The sequence below is a fragment of the Aspergillus versicolor genome, assembly GCF_001890125.1.
Source record: "Aspergillus versicolor CBS 583.65 unplaced genomic scaffold ASPVEscaffold_5, whole genome shotgun sequence".
Taxonomy (NCBI): Eukaryota; Fungi; Ascomycota; class Eurotiomycetes; order Eurotiales; family Aspergillaceae; genus Aspergillus; species Aspergillus versicolor.
The window spans coordinates 1,955,795-1,974,598 of NW_024467528.1; the positions used below are offsets into that span (position 1 = coordinate 1,955,795).

General features: G+C 50.8%; 8 protein-coding genes across 8 annotated transcripts; 4 read left to right on the forward strand and 4 right to left on the reverse strand.

Annotated features, from left to right (window-relative positions):
* Window positions 1-543: 543 nt before the first annotated feature.
* On the forward strand, window positions 544-3,147 carry ASPVEDRAFT_84260 (uncharacterized protein; the record flags this gene model as incomplete). The annotated part of the gene is made up of 5 exons (XM_040817520.1): window positions 544-928; window positions 1,030-1,071; window positions 1,117-1,614; window positions 1,681-2,565; window positions 2,654-3,147. The coding sequence occupies 5 exons, from the start codon at window positions 544-546 to the stop codon at window positions 3,145-3,147; spliced, it is 2,304 nt and encodes a 767-aa protein (XP_040668544.1).
* A 61-nt stretch (window positions 3,148-3,208) lies between these two features.
* ASPVEDRAFT_42292 (kynurenine--oxoglutarate transaminase) lies at window positions 3,209-5,588 on the reverse strand. The gene is made up of 10 exons (XM_040812552.1): window positions 5,438-5,588; window positions 4,979-5,361; window positions 4,853-4,921; window positions 4,710-4,794; window positions 4,552-4,657; window positions 4,430-4,502; window positions 4,223-4,376; window positions 4,157-4,170; window positions 3,688-4,111; window positions 3,209-3,630 (listed from the first exon to the last, which is right to left on the reverse strand). Exons 2-10 carry the CDS (start codon window positions 5,179-5,181, stop codon window positions 3,340-3,342), a joined length of 1,419 nt encoding a protein of 472 aa, XP_040668545.1. The 5' UTR covers window positions 5,182-5,361; window positions 5,438-5,588; the 3' UTR covers window positions 3,209-3,339.
* Window positions 5,589-5,662: 74 nt separating this feature from the next.
* ASPVEDRAFT_42293 (ssDNA-dependent ATPase MGS1) lies at window positions 5,663-7,551 on the forward strand. Its single transcript, XM_040812553.1, has one exon. The coding sequence runs from the start codon at window positions 5,803-5,805 to the stop codon at window positions 7,390-7,392; it is 1,590 nt and encodes a 529-aa protein (XP_040668546.1). The 5' UTR covers window positions 5,663-5,802; the 3' UTR covers window positions 7,393-7,551.
* A 57-nt stretch (window positions 7,552-7,608) lies between these two features.
* On the forward strand, window positions 7,609-8,962 carry cdc31 (putative cell division control protein Cdc31). Its single transcript, XM_040812554.1, has 2 exons — window positions 7,609-8,166; window positions 8,246-8,962. The coding sequence occupies exons 1-2, from the start codon at window positions 7,894-7,896 to the stop codon at window positions 8,729-8,731; spliced, it is 759 nt and encodes a 252-aa protein (XP_040668547.1). The 5' UTR covers window positions 7,609-7,893; the 3' UTR covers window positions 8,732-8,962.
* Window positions 8,963-9,422: 460 nt separating this feature from the next.
* On the reverse strand, window positions 9,423-11,873 carry admB (ADAM family of metalloprotease ADM-B; the record flags this gene model as incomplete). Its single annotated transcript, XM_040806836.1, has 1 exon — window positions 9,423-11,873. A coding segment is annotated over one exon (2,451 nt), but the record flags the coding sequence as incomplete, so codon positions are not given.
* An 847-nt stretch (window positions 11,874-12,720) lies between these two features.
* ASPVEDRAFT_131333 (putative DNA polymerase iota) lies at window positions 12,721-14,490 on the reverse strand (the record flags this gene model as incomplete). Its single annotated transcript, XM_040806806.1, has 2 exons — window positions 12,721-14,394; window positions 14,443-14,490. 2 exons carry the CDS (start codon window positions 14,488-14,490, stop codon window positions 12,721-12,723), a joined length of 1,722 nt encoding a protein of 573 aa, XP_040668549.1.
* Window positions 14,491-14,724: 234 nt separating this feature from the next.
* ASPVEDRAFT_42297 (DEAD/DEAH box helicase) lies at window positions 14,725-16,952 on the reverse strand. Its single transcript, XM_040812555.1, has one exon. It carries the CDS (start codon window positions 16,561-16,563, stop codon window positions 14,881-14,883), a length of 1,683 nt encoding a protein of 560 aa, XP_040668550.1. The 5' UTR covers window positions 16,564-16,952; the 3' UTR covers window positions 14,725-14,880.
* A 259-nt stretch (window positions 16,953-17,211) lies between these two features.
* Window positions 17,212-18,483, forward strand: ASPVEDRAFT_131828 (uncharacterized protein; the record flags this gene model as incomplete). Its single annotated transcript, XM_040806865.1, has 1 exon — window positions 17,212-18,483. A coding segment is annotated over one exon (1,272 nt), but the record flags the coding sequence as incomplete, so codon positions are not given.
* Between the last annotated feature and the right edge of the window lie 321 nt (window positions 18,484-18,804).

Genomic DNA, 18,804 nt, shown 5'->3' on the forward strand with positions numbered 1-18,804 from the left:
TTACCTTCAGCCGGACCAGGATTGGAGGCGCGTTTGCCCAGTATACCTGCATCCTTTATATGCCGGTAGACAACCTAGATACAGATTTGTTAACAGGTTTGCCTTGAAAGCCATGTCTTTTTTCCTTGTTGTCAGATTATAGCTTGACTTATCCTCATTCACAAGACTGTGTTCTATTCGCAACTTGTTCAGTCGCATGATTTGTCCAGACGCACCCAGTCGCAGCAGAACACTTACCACAGAATGTTCCGGCATTGCAGCGCCATTGCACAATCGTCGCCATGGAAGTGAACCCCAAGCTTAAGAAGAAATCTCTTCTTTCTTTCTATTCTCTTCCTTTCCTCTACATATCTCATCATCCGCAGGATATTGAAGTCTCAACGCATCCTTCCAGCGGCGATATTCAGCTTCGATAACTGTAAACCTTCATCTATTACTGATACGTCAGATTAACAATATTCAAAACAAACACTGGTAAGCCTTTTTGGTCTTACCCCTCATGAAAGCGAATGAAGCTCACTGGTGTTGCGCCCTCAAGTTAAAATGGCCCGAGGTCGTAACAACAAGAAGCCTTCGAGCAGCAAGAAGAAGACCGGAGAACCTGGAAAGGGCGAAGGGAAAGGTCAAGCAGAGGCATCGTCTCTGCAGACCTCCTCATCTGAGGCTATTCAGTACCCCAAAGCCATGGAGGGTTCAGCTGAGGGCAGACAGGGCAAAGTAACACCATCGTCTGCTTCATTTGAGAATGTTGCAAAGCCTGAAGAGCCAAAGAAAGTCGACTTCAAGGGCAAGGAAAAAGAAAGCTTACCAGCTCATGACACTGCCAGTCTCCGTGAGGACACCGTAAACTTCTCATCTCGAATGGAAGACGAGAGGAGGAGAGCTCATTCACTAGCTTGTGAACGGGTTCGTGATAACACTGCGCCAGGTATGAATCCCCCTCTCCCCCCTGTTTATATTCTTCTCTTTGTGGCTCTATTTTACCACTACTTTTTTCTATTCCAAAGAATAACACTGACATGCTTCCAGCTGAAGTGCAAGCCACTCGCAGCGAAGCAATCACTCTCATCCGTGCTCGGACTCTCAGTTGACTTTCAGACACTGATCAACCCTCAGGCGAATTCCTGGAGGCCTTGCTGCAAGAGAAACCTGAATCCCCCAAAGAACCTTCTGAGGTCAGCAGATCTTCTGACAACATGGTATACGAGACAGCAAGCATTATGGACTATGTAGTGAATAAGAAGAATAAGAAGACGGGAAAGAACGCCGCTGCAGAAGAACAACTACTTGCCGAGCTTGCGAAGAATGAGAATAGCAGTGTTTCGCCTCCAGTCCTCCAGAAGGAGCAAGATGGCTCTGTGAAACTGGTTTCTGGTGATCCAGCAGCTTCCGTTTCCGAGGAGCAGATTACCGATGAACAGTTCTCCGGCAACAGAGTGGACAAAGGCAAGCAGCGTGCTGCGGTGGTAGACGCAGATATACTACTGGAGAGCAAGGCTGTGAACAAAGATGCCAAACTGCCTGAAGTTGATCCTTCCGCTGAATACAAGGAGTCAGATGCTACTGAAGAAGTCACCGAAGCCCTCAAAACCCTTGAGGTCACTGAGGTAAAGGGTTAGTTTTCGCATGATACTTGCGTTTACGAGCGTAACACAAGAGTGGCTAACCGACAATCTATAGATCCCAAAACATCCCAATCATCTTCTAAGCAGACGCCCTGCAGACGTTCGAATTCCAAGAAGGAGCCCCTCTCACCCATAAAAGAAGGCGAGGTCCAGGAAGTCAGTGCATCAGAATCACCCGCCATTGGCGCTTCGACTCCCAAGTCCACCGGCACTACATCCATCTCTACCGGCTGGACACCTACTTCAAACCAAGCTACCCTGATTACTGCAGACTCCGCACCTTCCACTGAACGCCGCGGTAAGTCTGCAAAGAAGTCTTCTGGCAAAGCCGCAAGTACCTCGACCACTCAACCGATCAGCAACCACGCCCACCCTTCTCCTGTTACCAACTGCGACATTCAACAGCCATCTACACAGGGAGGCCGCTCCATAACAAGCAAGAAACCAGACAACTTCTTCTGGCAGCTTGACAGTCATGGTTTCCCTTGCTCCAAGCAATTCTGTGAAAAGCGCTGCAATCTCTGGGATGGTGCAACTGTCATCTGCCCTCGTTGTGGCCCCTACTCTGAAGTTAGATACTGTAGCCGCAGGCATCTGCTTGAAGATGTCAAAGCCCACTGGCTCATTTGCGGCGAGATGTCCTTCCGTCACCCTTGCGTTGACTCATCTATTCCATCGTCTGTGAGGGATAGTCCACCTCTCATCCCCAGCCAGCTTCCACACAACAGCCTCGAACGTCATCGTCAGGCCGTGCACTTCAACATGAACACTCGCGCCGGCGACTATTTCATCTTTTCTGACTGGGCCGACATGATCGCTGCGAAGTCCACCCCGGATGATATTACACTGCGCTGCTCCAGTCGTATCATTCACACTGTGAAATTCACTGATCCTGAGGAGAAGGATCGCTTCCGCCGTGTTTTGGCTGCTTGCCTATTTGGTATGTCTTCACTCCCTCCAGACCTTCCCCTCTACCCAATCCTCCTTAAGGAAAGTAATATGCAGACACTAAGAAGCATGAACAAAAGTGACCTTCGAATCTTGCCCCTTGGTGGACTACCTCTTCCGCATGATCAGAGACAAGCTCCCACCAACCTCCGAATCAGCTAGCGGCGCTGAGGTACTGACCTCTCTCGAGTCGTCGCTCAAGTACCAGGTGTTCCGCGAGTTCACCGTGCGCATCCAGCCGCATATAACTGGAAAGCGCCACGCCTGCCCATCCGACTGGACCGGGCGTAACCGACGCAACTGTCCCGACGAGGTGTGCCGGGCAGAGCGCAAGCGTCTGCTCGGAACCTTGGGCGGCAGCGGGCACGAAGCCCTCATCCAACACCTTGAGGCATCCTACTGGATCCTCAGGGTGTCCCGGACTACTCACCCTACGGTGAGTAGTGCCAAAGAAAGGATGATGGGCAACGGCTTCGAGGACGTTGCGGAGGAGGACTGCAGGCATTTCTGCAGAGGGGACGGCTGGGACGGGGCCGGCAGCGGGGACATGGAGATTGAGGAGGCCAACAATTAAAGTTGGTCGTCGTGTGGGTGGTCTGTGTGCTACGAATAGTAGTAGTACTGGCGATGATGAATACCAACGAATCTATGAGTTTTATTTCTGCATTTGCCTGTATTTAATCAACAACATTGTTCTACCGTTAAATCCGACATTTTTGAAATTTGACAAACTCATCCCAAAATTGCTCTATATATATAACCCATTTCACCGCACAATGTACTTCTTCAAGCCGCGGAGTCTCTCCTTGGCAGTTTCCAGGATGTTGTCCTCCTTGCACACGGCGAAACGGAGATAATCCTCAGCGATATACGCGTTTGCATCGGTATAAAACTCCGTCGGAGGGATCGCAGCCACACCAACTTTGTGGATTAGGAACCAGCACAGTTTAAAGTCGCGGGGCCGGCTCGCAACATGAGGAGGGAATGGGTAGTCCTCTGGGAGTTTGACAGAGGCCATATTCGCAAGAACAAAGTAGCCGCCTTCGGGGTCCGAGTACTGCACCAAGTCAGTGGAATCGCTAAGAGGTAGGGTTAGTATCGGTGGGGAACATACAGGGATGTTCAACTCGTCGAAGACTTCACAAAAACGCTTCACCTTGTTCTGCATTTCTGTTCGGCTCTCGTCCCAGAATCCCTCCTTGTCTGCTTCTTCAAAGGCAACTGCGGCCGCCTCCTGCAGTGGTGACACACTACTATAGCAGATGCGAGTGTGCGCACCAGCAACGTACTTGATCAGATGCTCAGGTCCGATCAGGTAGCCCACACGCCAGCCGGTGGCGTAGAAGGCCTTTCCAGCGGAGCCCACCGTGAGCGTACGCTCATAGAATTCTGGTTTCATTGTGGCGATTCTGGTGAACGGAACGTAGAAAAGACGGTCGTAAACCTCATCGGAGAGGATGATAAGGTTGTGCTTGACGGCGAGGTCACCAATGCGTTCCAGTTCGTCGCGAGAGAAAACCTTTCCAACAGGGTTGTGGCTACATTATTAGTTTCACCCATATCAAGTGGAATAGATGACTTACGGTGAGTTTAGAACCTGGAACCTGGGTTAGCAATTGAATGGAGGGCGGCGGAGATAGATAACCTACAATCATTCTAGTCTTGGAGTTTATTGTCTTCTCCAGTTCATCGAAGTCAATACTCCATTCAGACGCAGGAGATGTTCTGGTAGCACCATCCTTTGGAGGATGAAGGGGAACATATCGGATAGTACCGCCAGGCATCTCGATGTTGCTAATGTATCTGCAAACTCAAACGTTAGATGAGTGAGGATTCATCAGCGGGTTCAAACTCACTGGTCAAAGAAGGGCTCGAAAATAATGACCTCATCTCCTTTCTCGATGAATCCCATGAAGGCGCTTAACATTCCTTCACCCTAGTTAGCCTCAAGCTTTGGATCCAGACCATATCCTCTCACCCTCGTTTGCGCCAGTCGTGATCGTGACTTCGGTTTCCGGATTCAGCTGGCGACCAAAAAACGGCGAGTATGCGTCGGCGAGAGCCTTCTTCAGGCGCGGGCGACCCTATGTTACGGTAAGCCGGAATCCCTCGTTGCGATGGCTACTGAGGACGCACCTTGGTCGGGGAGTATTGGTTGCATTCAACTCGGTCAAGGGCAGCCTTTGCGGCATCCAGGGCAAACTTCGGCGGGTTGTAGCCACTATATAATACAGATAAATTAGCTAATATTTCCAAGTGTGGTGTACAATTCCACTCACAAGAAGCCTTGTCCCATGTTTACGATGGGTTGGACAGGGGAAGCAGCAGCAGCTTCATTGACGATGGACCTAGAAAACGGTCAGACTGTCTTCCAGCTATGGAGTGGAGCAGAAGAGTTCCCATACCAAACATCCTGTCGCTGACCTGCGACCCTCTGCGCAGGGCGGAATGGGTCTGAACGAGCTGTGGTCGCCGACATCGCTCTAACTCCGACTGAGAAACGTGAAGTGCGGGGTGTGAGCCTTGACCTGGAGGAACAGGAAAGGGAGCTCAGTGGGTTTGAGGATTTTGCGAGCAGCGCAATAGAAGAGCGAGAGCCCTGGAGCATGGAGGATAGAGGTAGATAAGCGCGGGGAGAAAGGCGAAGATGAGGGGCAGACTGCAAACAAGGGACCCGGAGTTAAGTTGGAGAATGAATCATCGGCCGAGTTCCAACATCCGCCGTTGGCTGCGCGGAACGCAGTCGGGAGCTTAACCGCTGTTTCTGGAGCACCGTTTGTCTACTTCGCTACATTTGGTTAACGTCGGATGAGGAATATATCGCTTTTATCACAACATCGCGGTACTCTTTGGAGAGCACTGACCTTGTGCCCCGAAATCGCCTGGTTTATGGCCTCGGGCTCGTTGACAACGACTCCGCTGCTGTTCTGGATGATATTATGTTCGGAAAGATAGTGATTAATGCAATTGAGACCATAGAACGTATAATATGAATCTATTTTGTTTAGGCGCGACTTGGCTGGAGGACGAGATATCTTGGAGAAACGGCCCCTCAGGCACTAAGGCATAAAAATGCTGTGACTAATCATCAGCTTAACGCGTTCACGCGTCGAGCAGAAAGTGATAGCTCAATCTCAACTGGCGTTGACGTTTTGTTCAGGATACTAATGTCCATACAGCCTCAGTGCTTTGTTCCGACGTGTAGGTTGACTGCCGGTGACTGAGAGCCATGGTGTCCTGTCCGATCTGTGGGAAATCCGTCTCCTCGCTCAAGATCAACGACCATATCGATTCCGACTGCCAACAGTTCATTGAGGAGCCAACATCGAGTGGCGGCGATCCATCGCCATCCCAGAAACCCCAAGTTCCAGCATTTTTTCAACCTCCATCCGTCCGGAAAGCCTCTAGCCAGCGAGATGCCAACTCCGACGCCTCCCCTCTCCGCAATCTTAGTAGCAAGAGAACGGTGACACAGAATGGCGGTCCTTCGGACGATACCACTCCCCGCTCACAAAGAGACGAAGCTACGGAGCCAGCACCGAAGAAACCAAAGGTTAATGCCTTTCAGAGAGCTGCACCATTAGCGGAACGTATGCGTCCTCGAACGCTTGAAGAGGTATGCGGCCAGGAACTTGTTGGTCCCACCGGTGTACTGCGAGGATTGATCGAGGAAGACCGGGTACCGAGTATGATTCTATGGGGAGGTCCGGGCACAGGGAAGACCACAATTGCACGGGTTATTGCGTCCATAGTCGGAAGCAGATTCGTTGAAATCAACAGTACGAGCAGCGGGGTCGCGGAGTGCAAGAAGATATTCGCCGACGCCAAAAGCGAACTCGGTTTGACGGGGAGGAAAACCATTATATTTTGTGACGAGATCCATCGGTTTTCGAAATCTCAACAGGATGTCTTCCTGGGCCCAGTCGAGAGTGGCCAGGTTACGCTCATCGGCGCAACAACAGAGAACCCATCGTTCAAAGTCCAAAACGCGCTGCTCTCTAGGTGCAGAACCTTCACTTTAGCGAAGCTCACCGACGAGGATATTAGATCAATCTTGGACCGTGCTCTAAGAACCGAAGGGCCAAGCTACTCACCGTCCGCTCTGGTAGACGACGAGCTGCTTGACTATCTGGCCAAATTCTCCGACGGTGATGCTCGGACATCGCTTAATCTTTTAGAATTAGCGATGAACCTTTCAAAACGGCCTGGGATAGGCAAGGACGAGATGAAGCGGGCTTTAACCAAAACACTTGTTTATGACCGCGCGGGCGACCAACATTACGATACTATCTCTGCCTTTCACAAGTCCATCAGGGGCAGCGACCCTGATGCGTCGCTCTACTACCTTGCTCGTATGATACAGTCGGGAGAGGATCCGCTGTACATAGCTCGGCGCTTGATAGTTGTTGCCTCGGAGGACATCGGACTGGCTGATAATAGCATGTTAACACTTGCCATTTCCACTCATTCCGCAGTGGAAAAGATAGGTCTCCCCGAGGCACGGATAAATCTCGCACATGCTACCGTGGCAATGGCGCTATCCCCAAAAAGCACTCGATCTTATCGAGGCCTCAATAATGCCTTCGCTGCGCTGTCGGAGCCTGGGATTGCAGGTCTGCCTATTCCCATTCATATACGCAATGCCCCTACGCGATTGATGAAGGAGCTAGGATATGGCAGGGAATATAAATATAACCCGAACTTCCGAAATGGAGAGGTGGTGCAAGACTATCTCCCGGAGAAGCTCCAAGACCGACAATTTCTAGAGGACCGGGACCTGGGGACGCAGATTGACCCAGATTTGAGATCTAAAAGATGATTTAGATTTGGCACATACACACATACTTATTTCACCTGAAGCCCCGTTAGAGGACACTGGTGCCGTCCGTATACACTGCTTCAGCGTCACTAGGGGTTAGCCCTTGCTTCACAAGCACCTGATACCCATAAATATTCACCGAATAAATGAATTATTGAATACATTCATAAACTACTAGTAAATTTGGATACTTCATTAGCGTTCAAGTAACTGAACGCCTGCTTGTTGTATAGAGGGAATCCAACCAATCAGAGGCAGCTGTGTCCACCGCTTCGCGTCGCGTCTCAGCATCGAATCTGCCTGGCAACTGCAACAAGCGACAAAGACCCAGACAATCACCCCTCACTCCCCACCCCGGCAGCTCGAGATCTTCTTGGTTTTGGGTTCCGGTTTACGGCCGTCTACATTTCAGTCTTGCCCGCTTTCCGCGCCTAATTGTTGTTTTGGCTTCGCCGACGCCTCGACTGGTGTCAACATCGCAAATAACATCGGCTCATCGCCATGGCCTCGTCTGGCCAACCGTTCGGGTCGCGCTCCTACACTGCGGGAAAGCTTCCTGACCGATCAATGAATGCGAATGCGATCCCTTTCAGCGCCTCATCCTTCTCTCGTCGAGGACTGGGCGCCGCTCAGAGCGAATTTGTCCCCGATGCCGCGAAAACAAGTCAGCAAGCACCGCAGCAGCAAGTACATGCGCAATCACATAATCCGTCACAAGAGTCGAATCCGTTAAGTCGGTTGACAGAAGAACAGCGCGAGGAGATTAATGAAGCTGTAGGTCTTTCTTCCCGTCATCCGATCAGACCTGTCCGCTCGGTTCACTGCAAATGCTAATTTCGATCTCCCCTGTTAGTTCACGCTTTTTGATCTCGATCGTGACCGGCATTTAGATTACCATGAACTCCGTGTCGCCTTCCGCGCGCTCGGTTTTACCCTTCCGAAGCAGGAACTCATCTCTCTCTTAACGACTTATGGTGTTCCCCGTCCGCAGGTACAACAGCAAGCCTCGGCCCAACAGTCACAACAACAACCGAAAGCAGCACCAACCACAAACCCCCAGCACCCGTCCAACTTGCTCATGCCGCTGTCTGCTTTCCAAGCTGTAACGGCCGTAAAGATTCTTGAACGGGACCCTCGGGATGAGATTCTCCGGGCCTTCGAGCTTTTCGACGAAGGCCAGAAGGGTTATATCGACCTTGAGGATCTCCGTCGTGTAGCGCGAGAACTAGGTGAGACGGGACTCGAAGAGGAGGAGCTGCGCGCCATGATTGAGGAGTTTGATCTCGAGGGTGTCGGTGGTGTGACTCGGGAGGCGTTTGTGAGTATCTGCTGGCAATAAATTCATAAATTCCATGGTTAGGGATGGTCTGATTCTATTTTACGGTCATTAATGGCGAATGGCATTCTGTGCATTCGACGTGTTTGGAATCGAAAGTGTTGGTTTTCTTTCTGTCGTCTGTAATCCAAGCTTGATTATTTGTTCTTCCTTGGGCATTGGTGGGCGCCGATTGACTGGATTTTGTTTACTTGTTATATAGTTTTTTGCTTTGTTTCTTGTTTGTTTCATTGTGTGCAGTTAGCTTTTCCTACAGGTTTAGGGATCTTGGATCATGGATTTGAGACTATAAGTATTTCTCACTAGATCGACCCAGCACCAAGTGCTACAACAGGGCAGCTGCTTAGCATTCGCAGTCAGTCTGCCATTGTATTCCGCGTAACTGTTAGTAAGAGCAAGGTTTCTAAAGACTACGGTGATATCCGACTATAAGGTGATCCAACAATCATACTCATATTAGAGATCTTGAATTAGTTCTATTCAACCCGAACAATACTAAAAGTATACTATATACCCCAACAAAACCCAGGGGATTCAAAAAATAATAAGAATGAATAATTTCCAAGAAAGCAACAATGCGATGTATATGGCCGTTGATCCACCCATTGAGGACCTATATCGTTATCCGCGCCAAACCCCAAAACAAAACCTATTATGCAAAATATTTAAAACAATCCAAGGTACACAGCCCAGCTTATGCATAGCGCACTGTCTGTGAATAGGGAGGCGGCACGTCATATGGCGTCTGACCCTGATATCCGGGGTAGGGAGAGGGGATTGGCCCTCGTGGAGGGCCTTGGCCGGGTCCTGAAAATGGAGCTTGCGGTACTTGACCATAGCCTGGTCCTGGTGATCTTGATAGTCTCCGCATCGGGGTTTGCTGTGGTGGAGGCATCGGGCGCGGCCAGGGGCTGTACCCGGTAGCTGCAGGCATGGGCTTCATGGTGTTGCGGTTTCGGCGGTACCGTCTAAAGAGGCACATTAGGATTGCTAGGACAATCAACCCTCCCACGGCCGCAACAACGGGAATAATAATGTTCTTGTGTGCCTCAATCCAACTCTTCGATCCCTCGCAATTTCCGTTTTTGCAGTGGCCTCCTCTGTCGCACGGTGTACCATCGAGATAGTTTTGGGAATTGCCCGTGCACTGTTGAGACATGAACGAACTATCGGCCTGGCACCACATCTGGCAAACGGGGAAGGGCCCGTCGTTGCATGCACGCGTGTTGTTGCTGCCTGTAACGGACCCCATGTAGCTCTCGCATTGCGCGTCGCGGCTTGTACATTGACCACTAGCACATGTCAAGCCAGAATCGTTGTCACCACAACTGTCTCCATCTTCTTTATAGGTATTCTTTGGGCAAGTGCCAGAATCGCCAGTGCATTTCTCTTCAATGTCACATTCACCGGTGCTGGGGCGGCAGATGTGGTCGGCTGAGGCAAACTTGCATGAAACGCAGCAGTCATCGTTGGTATCATCGCAAGTTGCACCGTCCTTGAACTTGCAGGTACCCGGATCGCAGCATTGATTGTCACCGCAGTTCTCACTCCCACCACAATCGCAGTCCTCTCCGGCCTCAACAATGCCATTCCCGCACTGAGCACCAGTAAAAGTGACAATACCTTTGTTATCAGACAGGCAGTTTGATTTGACACTGTTACGGCCAATTGCTGAACAAATATTACCGATTGTGCATGGCGAGAACTTGGTTATATCCTGGCCGGTGCTGGGATTCATAATGTAATCTCCGCTAGCATCACATGAGGATTTGCTCAGGGGACAGCAACTTGACGAATCCTGCTGGCTTGAGCTGCATGTTTGGGACGTGCAGTCGTGGACCGCTCCGAAAGTATGGCCGGACTCGTGGGCAAAAATCTGCCATCCAGCGGCGCCAGTCGATACGACGACATTGGTACCACTGACCTTGCTGGTGCCATCGTCGCTAACATCAGTATTGCATAGCTGGCCCAGCCACGCCAGCCCAACCTCGGAGCCCGTGTTACAGTCGGTCATCAAGGTCCAATAAGCGTTGTCATCGGATTGTGATCCTCGCCATTCAGAGAAGAGATCCAACCGGGACGTAATGTTGCCCTGCGAGCATGGAATATTCCATGCTGCGGCGGACGAAGGGTTGTCCGAGCATTCTTTGTCTGTGATGGTCAAGTTTCGCAGGCCGAGGGAGATATTGAAGGCGTCTTCGTAGACATTTGAGGCGCTATTGACAATGTTTACGACTGCTTTCTGGACATCATCCCTGGAATCGTGTTTCTCCCAAAAAGAGCAATCCGTCGCAACACCAATCAAAGCCACCCGCATTGTACTCGGGCAACCACTTGAATCACCAATTGTTGATTCCAGATTGACACCACCGCTGTTTCCTCCAGACACGGTGCCAATGTCGTCTTGGCGTTTACTCAGACCAAAGCCAAAGAGATCCGCCATTGGCATAGAGGCCCAGCTGCTCTTCTTCTGCTCCGTAAACGAATTAAGGACGGGATGATCAGGGTTTGTATTGAAACCAAGTTTGTCGGCATGACACGTAGAGCCAGCCATGGTCCACCGGGCTTCGAGCTCGGATTGGTCGTCGGTAGGCAAAGACCGTTTGAGATCCGAATGTGTTGGAACTTCGGCAGGTCGTAGCATGTCAGAGTCACGGTAAAATACCATGTAGTCTTCTTTTTGTTGAGGAATCTCGATATCCTGAGGGCGCTTTTGTAGCAAATAACTCGACTGCAGCTGGACATGGTGGTTGTCGCCGTGTATATTGAAAACACCTTCAAAGAGCGGTTGTGGACCATCCTGCTTGATGTACACTCTGGTCCATCCTACAGGATCCCACATCCCTTGCCCTCTCCCTCTGCCAACCAAAGTCCTCCCTTTGAAGACCCTGTGTTGGTCCCGTTTAATAGGCTCTTCGGTATGGACCTTCCCGTCTGGTCCAAGATATTGTACGTAGGCATCGTGGGCAAGGATCTCATGATTCGGTTCCAACTCAAGTTTTACCCGTTGTTCCCTGTCCCGTATCGTGAAAGTGATATCGAAATGTGAAAGGTAGTCAACGCGGTTCGATTTCGAAGGCGCCTTGATCGTGGCCTGGTCGAGGGAAGAGACACGTCGGATAGCATTTGGCGCCTGCGACCGAGCTGATGAAACTTTTGTTTAGCATAATCCGAGCGAGTCAGAGCGACGCCGAGAAAGCTTACCCTCCGTATTTACTGTGAGGAGCGAGAGGATGCCCACAACCAGCGGTATTACCGGGTTGATAAGCCTCATGGCTGGTGAAGTTGAACGAACAGCCACAGAATGAGATCGACCAACGTTGTTCAATAACAACAACAGAGATTGACAGGAACTGAGGAAAAAGATTGAAGAAAGTGGCGGGAAGAATAATTAGACCAATACGCTTGGCTAATTCATTGCATACCAAGACCGGATTACTAGGCAACAACGAAAGGACAAAGAAGTGGCTCAGCCTCTTCGACGCAATGCAATGACGGTGAGACTACTGCTGTCTCAGCACCCTGACAAATGCGCAGGAACTTGATGACTCTCCCGACAGCTTCCGACTCAGCCTTAACGGTGGAGGATATGGGTCGAGGGAGAAAGAGAGGGCGGCGATCGGAAATAGCGGGCTGAGGAGCGCGCGGACTCGGCGGATGCAACGCCGTTGGGAGACTGAGGCGCAGAGTCTTGGCGTGAAAGCCAGCGACGACAAACGAAAGACTCAAACTAATGATAAAAGACTCAAAAAACGCACGGGGAGATGAACAACAAAAGAGGGAACCGTCGGGCTGGGGAAGAGGAGATAAGAACAGAAAAGAGGGAGGGAGGTGGGAGGGAGCAAAGCCAAGGATTGGTCGGCCATTGCGCCGGCGCCTAGGGAAACACCAACAAAACAACCGGATTTATAGTGCTCTTGCGTATGCCGGGCTGTGCTTGCACTCAGCTGAAACATCTTGCTAATATTGGACTTTGGTTGCATTATCAATCATTATTCACAGCTCGAGTGGTATAATTCGTGCGCAACAAGTGCAAAATGGGGTATCCTGGCTCCACAAATTGGACACGGTATACAGGGCATGTCTGTGTCTTCCTCGTCACTTTCCTCCCATGATGCCGCGGGCGCTATAGTCAAATTCTGGTCTGTTTCCTGAGGAATGTGTCCGTGCTGTGTCTTCCGCTGCTGAAACATCTTACCAATATCTCGGCCGCTATTATGTTTTCCATCGCCCGCCACTTCGGCCATGTTTGTAACTGCGAGATTCAAAACACGCAGGTTCCAGCCTGACCTCTCTCGGTGGAGTTTGCGGAACATGGGTGTTGCTGACTCCCGAACGAGTCGTTCTCCCAAGGCGTCTACGGATTCGTCGAGATTGAAAACATACTGGGGTAGCGGCGCGGAGTTCGATATGCGACTATACCCGCGCATCTGCGCATTGTCTGTGCCTGGCGCTGGTCGCGGTAGGGTAGACAAACGGAGGGTTCGTGGACGAGCAAGCCATCGAACTTTCGTTTCCGACCTTGGTATTCCCTGGGGGCCCGTACCGGCCGTAGCTTCAGCATCATCGTAGCTTTCCGTTAAATCGGTCCTCATCCGCCGGACCAATCTGATCGCGAGCGATACCATCTCTTTGCGAACCGTCTCGAAATTATCCAATCGGCCATATGAATTCTCAATGCTGATTTGGGTTGGTAAATCTCGAGCTTCGCCAACCTGCGTATTATCCACGCCATGAAGAAGGCCCCACACTTTCATTCCAATGTCTTTAGGAGCTCCAGGCCCGCCTAGGATCTTTTCTAGGAGGGAAGGGCCCATTCCGTGAGATAGACGAACGTCGCGAATCGTAACTTTATCTTCAGTCACATCGTGGTTCGTACTTGCAATATAGGACATGGTTTTACGAGATAGCTTAGAACCAATGCCAGGTATTGCTCGTATCTCACGCGAATCGAGAAAGTTGAGCACGTTGCTTTCCCCATTCTCTCCTGTCGCAGCATAGGGTGGAAGTAGCGTCGTCTGACTGTTAGGTTTATGAACGCTGCCCACTACTTTGGCAAGAAGTTTGGACGTTGAGATACCCGCAGTGGCAGTGTAACCCTTTTGCTCTTCTAGTTGACCACGAAGATAGCCGGCGAGATGAGACGCAATCAGAAGCTTCAAGTAAAGCTGAGAGTCATCGGACTCGGGTACGTCCTTATACACAGCAGCCATGTCCCTAGCGCCATCGGGACAGGTAGGGCCGTATACTTTGGTGGCATCAAAAGCAAAGCCAATAGTGGGGTCTTGAAAGTTGAGCTGAAAGAACGAATGTGCCAGGTCATTAGGGTTCAATAGCGCTGCATTGTAAGTAATCATTTCTGTAACATCCAAAAATAACTCATCGAAACCCAGCTTCTCGATCCTCCCTCCCCAGGCAAAACTCCGGAAAAAGAGGTAGAGATCTTTGGATGCATCTCGAAACTTAGTGAGATCCTCTCCCAGGACGATGACGACGTCTGGGCAAACTTGTTTTGCCTCTTTGATAAGCTGGAGTTTGTGCAGCCCTCGCCTCCGAGCCTCGTAGTTACAGGTGACAACGATCTGCTTTTGCTGGACGGCCAGTGGAAGCGATTTCAGTACCGGCTGTTCGGCCTCAAACACCGATGCGTAGAAACAGTCGTAATCCTGGAAAAGTCAGTACGCTGGGACTAAGGTACACTGGGGAATACCGACAAAATGGAGTACGATGCGCTGATCGTCTCTCAACGGAGCGGTTGCCATTTAATCATGTCGTAAATGATTTTACCCTGTGAGTGACTGGAGGAAGAAAGACAAGGGACTCGAGGGGAAATAGTGCGCAGTATTAGTAATATACAGCTACGCCGGCAGCAAAACAGATGCCCAGAACTCAACAATACTAAGCAGCAGAGAATGCACGCAGTGGCTATGGTGAACTTACGGAATTTTATATCCTAGTCCCTGATAGCTATATTACACATAATCAGGTAACAGGGAGGCGCATATTAAAATGTGTGTGTAGCAACCATGTCTATCTATGTATCTATATAGAATTTGCTGTATGATGAAAGGAACAAAAAAAATAAATAAAAAAAGATCTAACCACAAGAAATGTTAACGGTGTTTCGGCCTCTCCTGAATGTCAATCCAATCTTATCCTCGCTGTCCTCCACGTCCGCCGCGTCCGCCGCGTCCACCACGCCCAGGCCGCCCACGCGATCCGCTGTTCTTCTCGACCCTGTCGTTATTGCCTCCCCGACCAGCTGAAGGGCTCAAAGCAGTGCGCGGTTTGCCCTTCTGGGGGCTGTCATCACGAGGCTTGGGCCTGGGAGGACCGCGCGGTTTAGCAGGACGCAAACTCTCCCCGCTCGCGTAGTTGAAACCAGGGACACCTTTCAGGCCCATCTTTCCAATGACCTTTTTGTCCATAGGTGGAGGCTGAGGGCATCCCATGCCCTTCATCGCCAGATTATTTGCGAGCTGCACAAGGCCGGGCTTGTCAAGGCGTAGCTGCTTCATTAGACCTGATCCAGCGAAAAAGCCAATATAAGAAGAGTAAGCGCGTTGCTTGGTGACTTCCTCAATGCTGTACATGGCTTTTATTACAGCCTCAGTGCATGAAGAGGCACCTGCATTGATCGCTTCGGTCTCGGGGTGGGGGTTTATGGGTAAGTGGCGGTTGTTCTTCATGAAAAAGGATTCGGATTCTGTGAGAAGGATGACTGCACGGCCCTCGTTTCCTGCACGGCCTGTACGGCCAACACGATGTACGTATTGTTCGGCGTTTGACGGCAAGCCGACCTGGATGACTAGGTCGACATTAGGAAAGTCCATTCCGCGGCCGATAACATCAGAAGCGAAGAGGATTCCTGAATCTGCTGCTTTGAACTGGGTTGTCGTTCTTGTGCGAGCAGTCTGGTTGAGTCTGGAGTGAATCTCAAACACCTTCAAAGGAGTCAATCCCTTGGAAAATGCGTTGGCAAAAAGGGCTACCATGTTGGCAGTAACGCCAAAGACAATGATCTTGGAGCTGTTCTTGATTTCAAGATTAAGAAGCGAAGTGAGTGTAGTAAATGTGTCTACCACAGAGGGTATGACCACATGGTACTGGGGCACCCGCTCATGCGTAGGTGCTTCATTTTGCTCAATGGTTGAGATGTTACTGTAGCCTGGCTTCAACACAACACTAACCACATCCTTGACTTTGGGCGGAACAGTGGCTGAGAAGCACATACCTTGCCAGCCAGCGCTCTTGGGTGGGATAAGCTTCAGAATTTCCTTCACGTCAGCTAGAAAGCCCGTCTCGAGCATCCTGTCAGCTTCATCCAACACCAGGGTCTGGATATTGCACAATTTCTGAGCGGTACTAAAATCGGATAGGTAGTCCTTCAGTCGTCCCGGTGTTGCGACCAGTATCGACGGCGCCCCTTTCATGAAGCGCGAATGAGCAGATGCACGAGCCGTGCCACCAACTGCGATATGGCACTCAAGAGGCTTCGAAAGCTGGGAGGTAAGCTGATCGCATGATTTTGCAATTTGCTGAGCGAGCTCTCTCGTTGGAGTGATAATCAAAATGGCGACCTGGCCATGCGGTGCTGCTGAACGCCCCTGTAGCAAAGAGTGCAACGTGGGTAGCAGAAAGGCAACGGTTTTGCCAGTCCCCGTTTTCGCCTGTACAAGGCAGTCGCTGCGCCAGTCCGGGAGCTCGGTTAGAATACGCTGTTGGACAGGCGTCATGGACTCGAATCCCATGACATCAAGGGCTTTGAGAAGTCTTGAGTCCAGTTTCCCTGCCATGGAGGCGTATGGCTGGGTGCCATCGGTGGAACTCTGCATGATACTCGAGGGTTTGTAAATTCTGTAGTTGGAGTGATAGTTGTGGTTTTCCTTGGTCAGACACCAATTTAGATAGTGTAGTTGGAATTGGTTTATGGGGGTTCTGCACGGAGAACGGAAGAAATGGCGGAAGACGACCAATTTATTAATCCACTAGAGCGCCAGCATCAGCAAGTAAGTTAGTGTCCTTTCAACCGCGTCTGACTTTGTTGTTCCAAAAAAAAATAGTCTTTGTTGACATCGATGGAAGACAGAGATTTCTTGCTGCCAAGCACTCTTCTTAGTGTTTACGGGTCATGTGACCTACATAGATCCGCGGCTCTTCAGAAGACAGAGGCCCAATTTCCTCCATTGCGCCATGGAAGTTGGGGGTGAGATGGAAATGTCTGCTTTCTGAGTGGCCTACTATCGAATAACAACACCATATATCGGGCTGGTGCATCCAGGAAGCACGCCCTTCGACCAATCAATCACACCACATGTGCGCGCAGCCAACTTCAGCCTCCTGGGCCGTGATGGTTAAGTGGCCCCCATACCTGAGCGCCCGTGGCTGTGTTGTCGCCCTGGTTTCTCCAGGATATATTAATGCGACTCTGGACCCAGGCTCCTTTCGCAGAGCTGCAACGGCAGACAGATAGCACATAATGAAGTATGTCTGTCGCTGGGCCATATCTGAAGATCGTGCTAGATCGCGACCCCAACGGCAAACCGTACAAGCCTGGAGATACGATTAGCGGTCGAGTCTGTCGCACCATACCGACTGTCGCTCCACATGCAAACCTAACCGTCACTCTCTATGGGCGATCTACTTCGGAGCTTTCGGACTCCAAGGACTCGCTTGATTGTCTGGGCCCGCCTGTCCGCTACGTCTTGTTAGCTGGCGGCGCAGTACACATTCCCCGGTCTGGCGAGGGCGAATCGTGGCCATTCGTTATTACGATTCCAGCTTTAGTCTCAGACATCCGAAGCCCGTCACAAAAGAAGCACTATCCTGATCCAGGTGGTACGCCTGGAGCGCCCTTCCCTCCGCCGGGAACCTTCGACTTTGAGGCAGAAGCTATCTTGTCGGGAACCTCTATAAAGTATCATGTGGAGGCACAGTTGGAACTCGTACATCAGCGCAATGGCAGAGATGTACGGGACACCGTTACTGCTAAGACGACAATCGGTCTCCGGAACATCCATATAGGCGCGCCTATTGCGGATTTCAGCATGGAGACATCGATGACGCCGCAGTGTAGTATCAGCACATACCGACTCGTTCCAGGTGTCGGCGAGCTCAGCTTTAGCCAGAATCTGAGGGAATCCCTCAATTCCTCCAAGGTTCCCAGGTTCACATTCAGGATTGTTCTTTCTCTTCCCAGTATCCTGCAAGTGGGCAATGGCAATACTATCCCAGTCTCCATCACCATTGTTCCAAATCTTCAATGCACAAGCAAGATCATCCATGGTGTCCCACAGGAAATCCTCATCAAGGCACTCCGGCTAAAAGTCAAACCATGCACAGTCGTGCGCGTTGAAAGAAGCAGCGAGTCGACGACCTCACCAGGGAGAAATATCATCCCCTTCGGCGCTGTTAGCTCACTCGGCCCTCAAGGCCGTACTATTTCAATTATACCTGGGATCGAAACTGAATCCACACCTCTCAACATCGGCGAGATGCTGAGGGTAAATACGGCTCAAAGCAACTTACACCCGGATTTTCTTACATACAATATCTCCCGCACGCATTCGCTACGCTGGGAGTTGGATGGGAGTGTAGCGGGAGAGGACTTTTCCGTGAAGTCATCCTCAGGCTCAGTGAAGGTATTGCCGGCACCTGGAGAAGTTGCAGAGCCAGCTGCGCTTGAAGGGCTTGGGGGTGAAGAGCTGCCAGGGTATAGTAAGGTGAAAGACCCCCCGCCCGCTTATAATGCGTAGAATGACCTCAAGTCGCATCGCCATCCAGCGAGCGAAGAGCAGGCCTGGAGGTGACGGAAGGGATTAGCGGGGGATGGGCGTGATAGTCGCGACTATCTCCACTCTGGGGAAGAAGATGACATAGTGAGTTATGCACATAGTTAATCCTAATACAAACTCGCCGATTGTCCCATGCCGGTCAGACTCGATGAAAACTCGATCAGCCTAGTAAGAATGGAGCAGGTGCAGCGTATAGCAGGGCTTATTATAGCAGTAATCAATTCGGTGGAGGCGATAGTGCGTCTAATACGAGCCGTATAGTCCAGGCCCGTCTATAATTAG

Coding starts and splice junctions, on each gene's coding strand:
- ASPVEDRAFT_42292 (XM_040812552.1), bottom strand. CDS start 5,181: ATGCTCCAGGGCTCTCGCTCTTCTATTGCGCTGCTCGCAAAATCCTCA. Junction 4,922..4,978: donor GGTCAGCGACAGGATGTTTG/GTATGGGAACTC, acceptor ACCGTTTTCTAG/GTCCATCGTCAATGAAGCTG. Junction 4,658..4,709: donor ACCAATACTCCCCGACCAAG/GTGCGTCCTCAG, acceptor ACCGTAACATAG/GGTCGCCCGCGCCTGAAGAA.
- ASPVEDRAFT_42293 (XM_040812553.1), top strand. CDS start 5,803: ATGGTGTCCTGTCCGATCTGTGGGAAATCCGTCTCCTCGCTCAAGATC.
- cdc31 (XM_040812554.1), top strand. CDS start 7,894: ATGGCCTCGTCTGGCCAACCGTTCGGGTCGCGCTCCTACACTGCGGGA. Junction 8,167..8,245: donor GCGAGGAGATTAATGAAGCT/GTAGGTCTTTCT, acceptor CTCCCCTGTTAG/TTCACGCTTTTTGATCTCGA.
- ASPVEDRAFT_42297 (XM_040812555.1), bottom strand. CDS start 16,563: ATGCAGAGTTCCACCGATGGCACCCAGCCATACGCCTCCATGGCAGGG.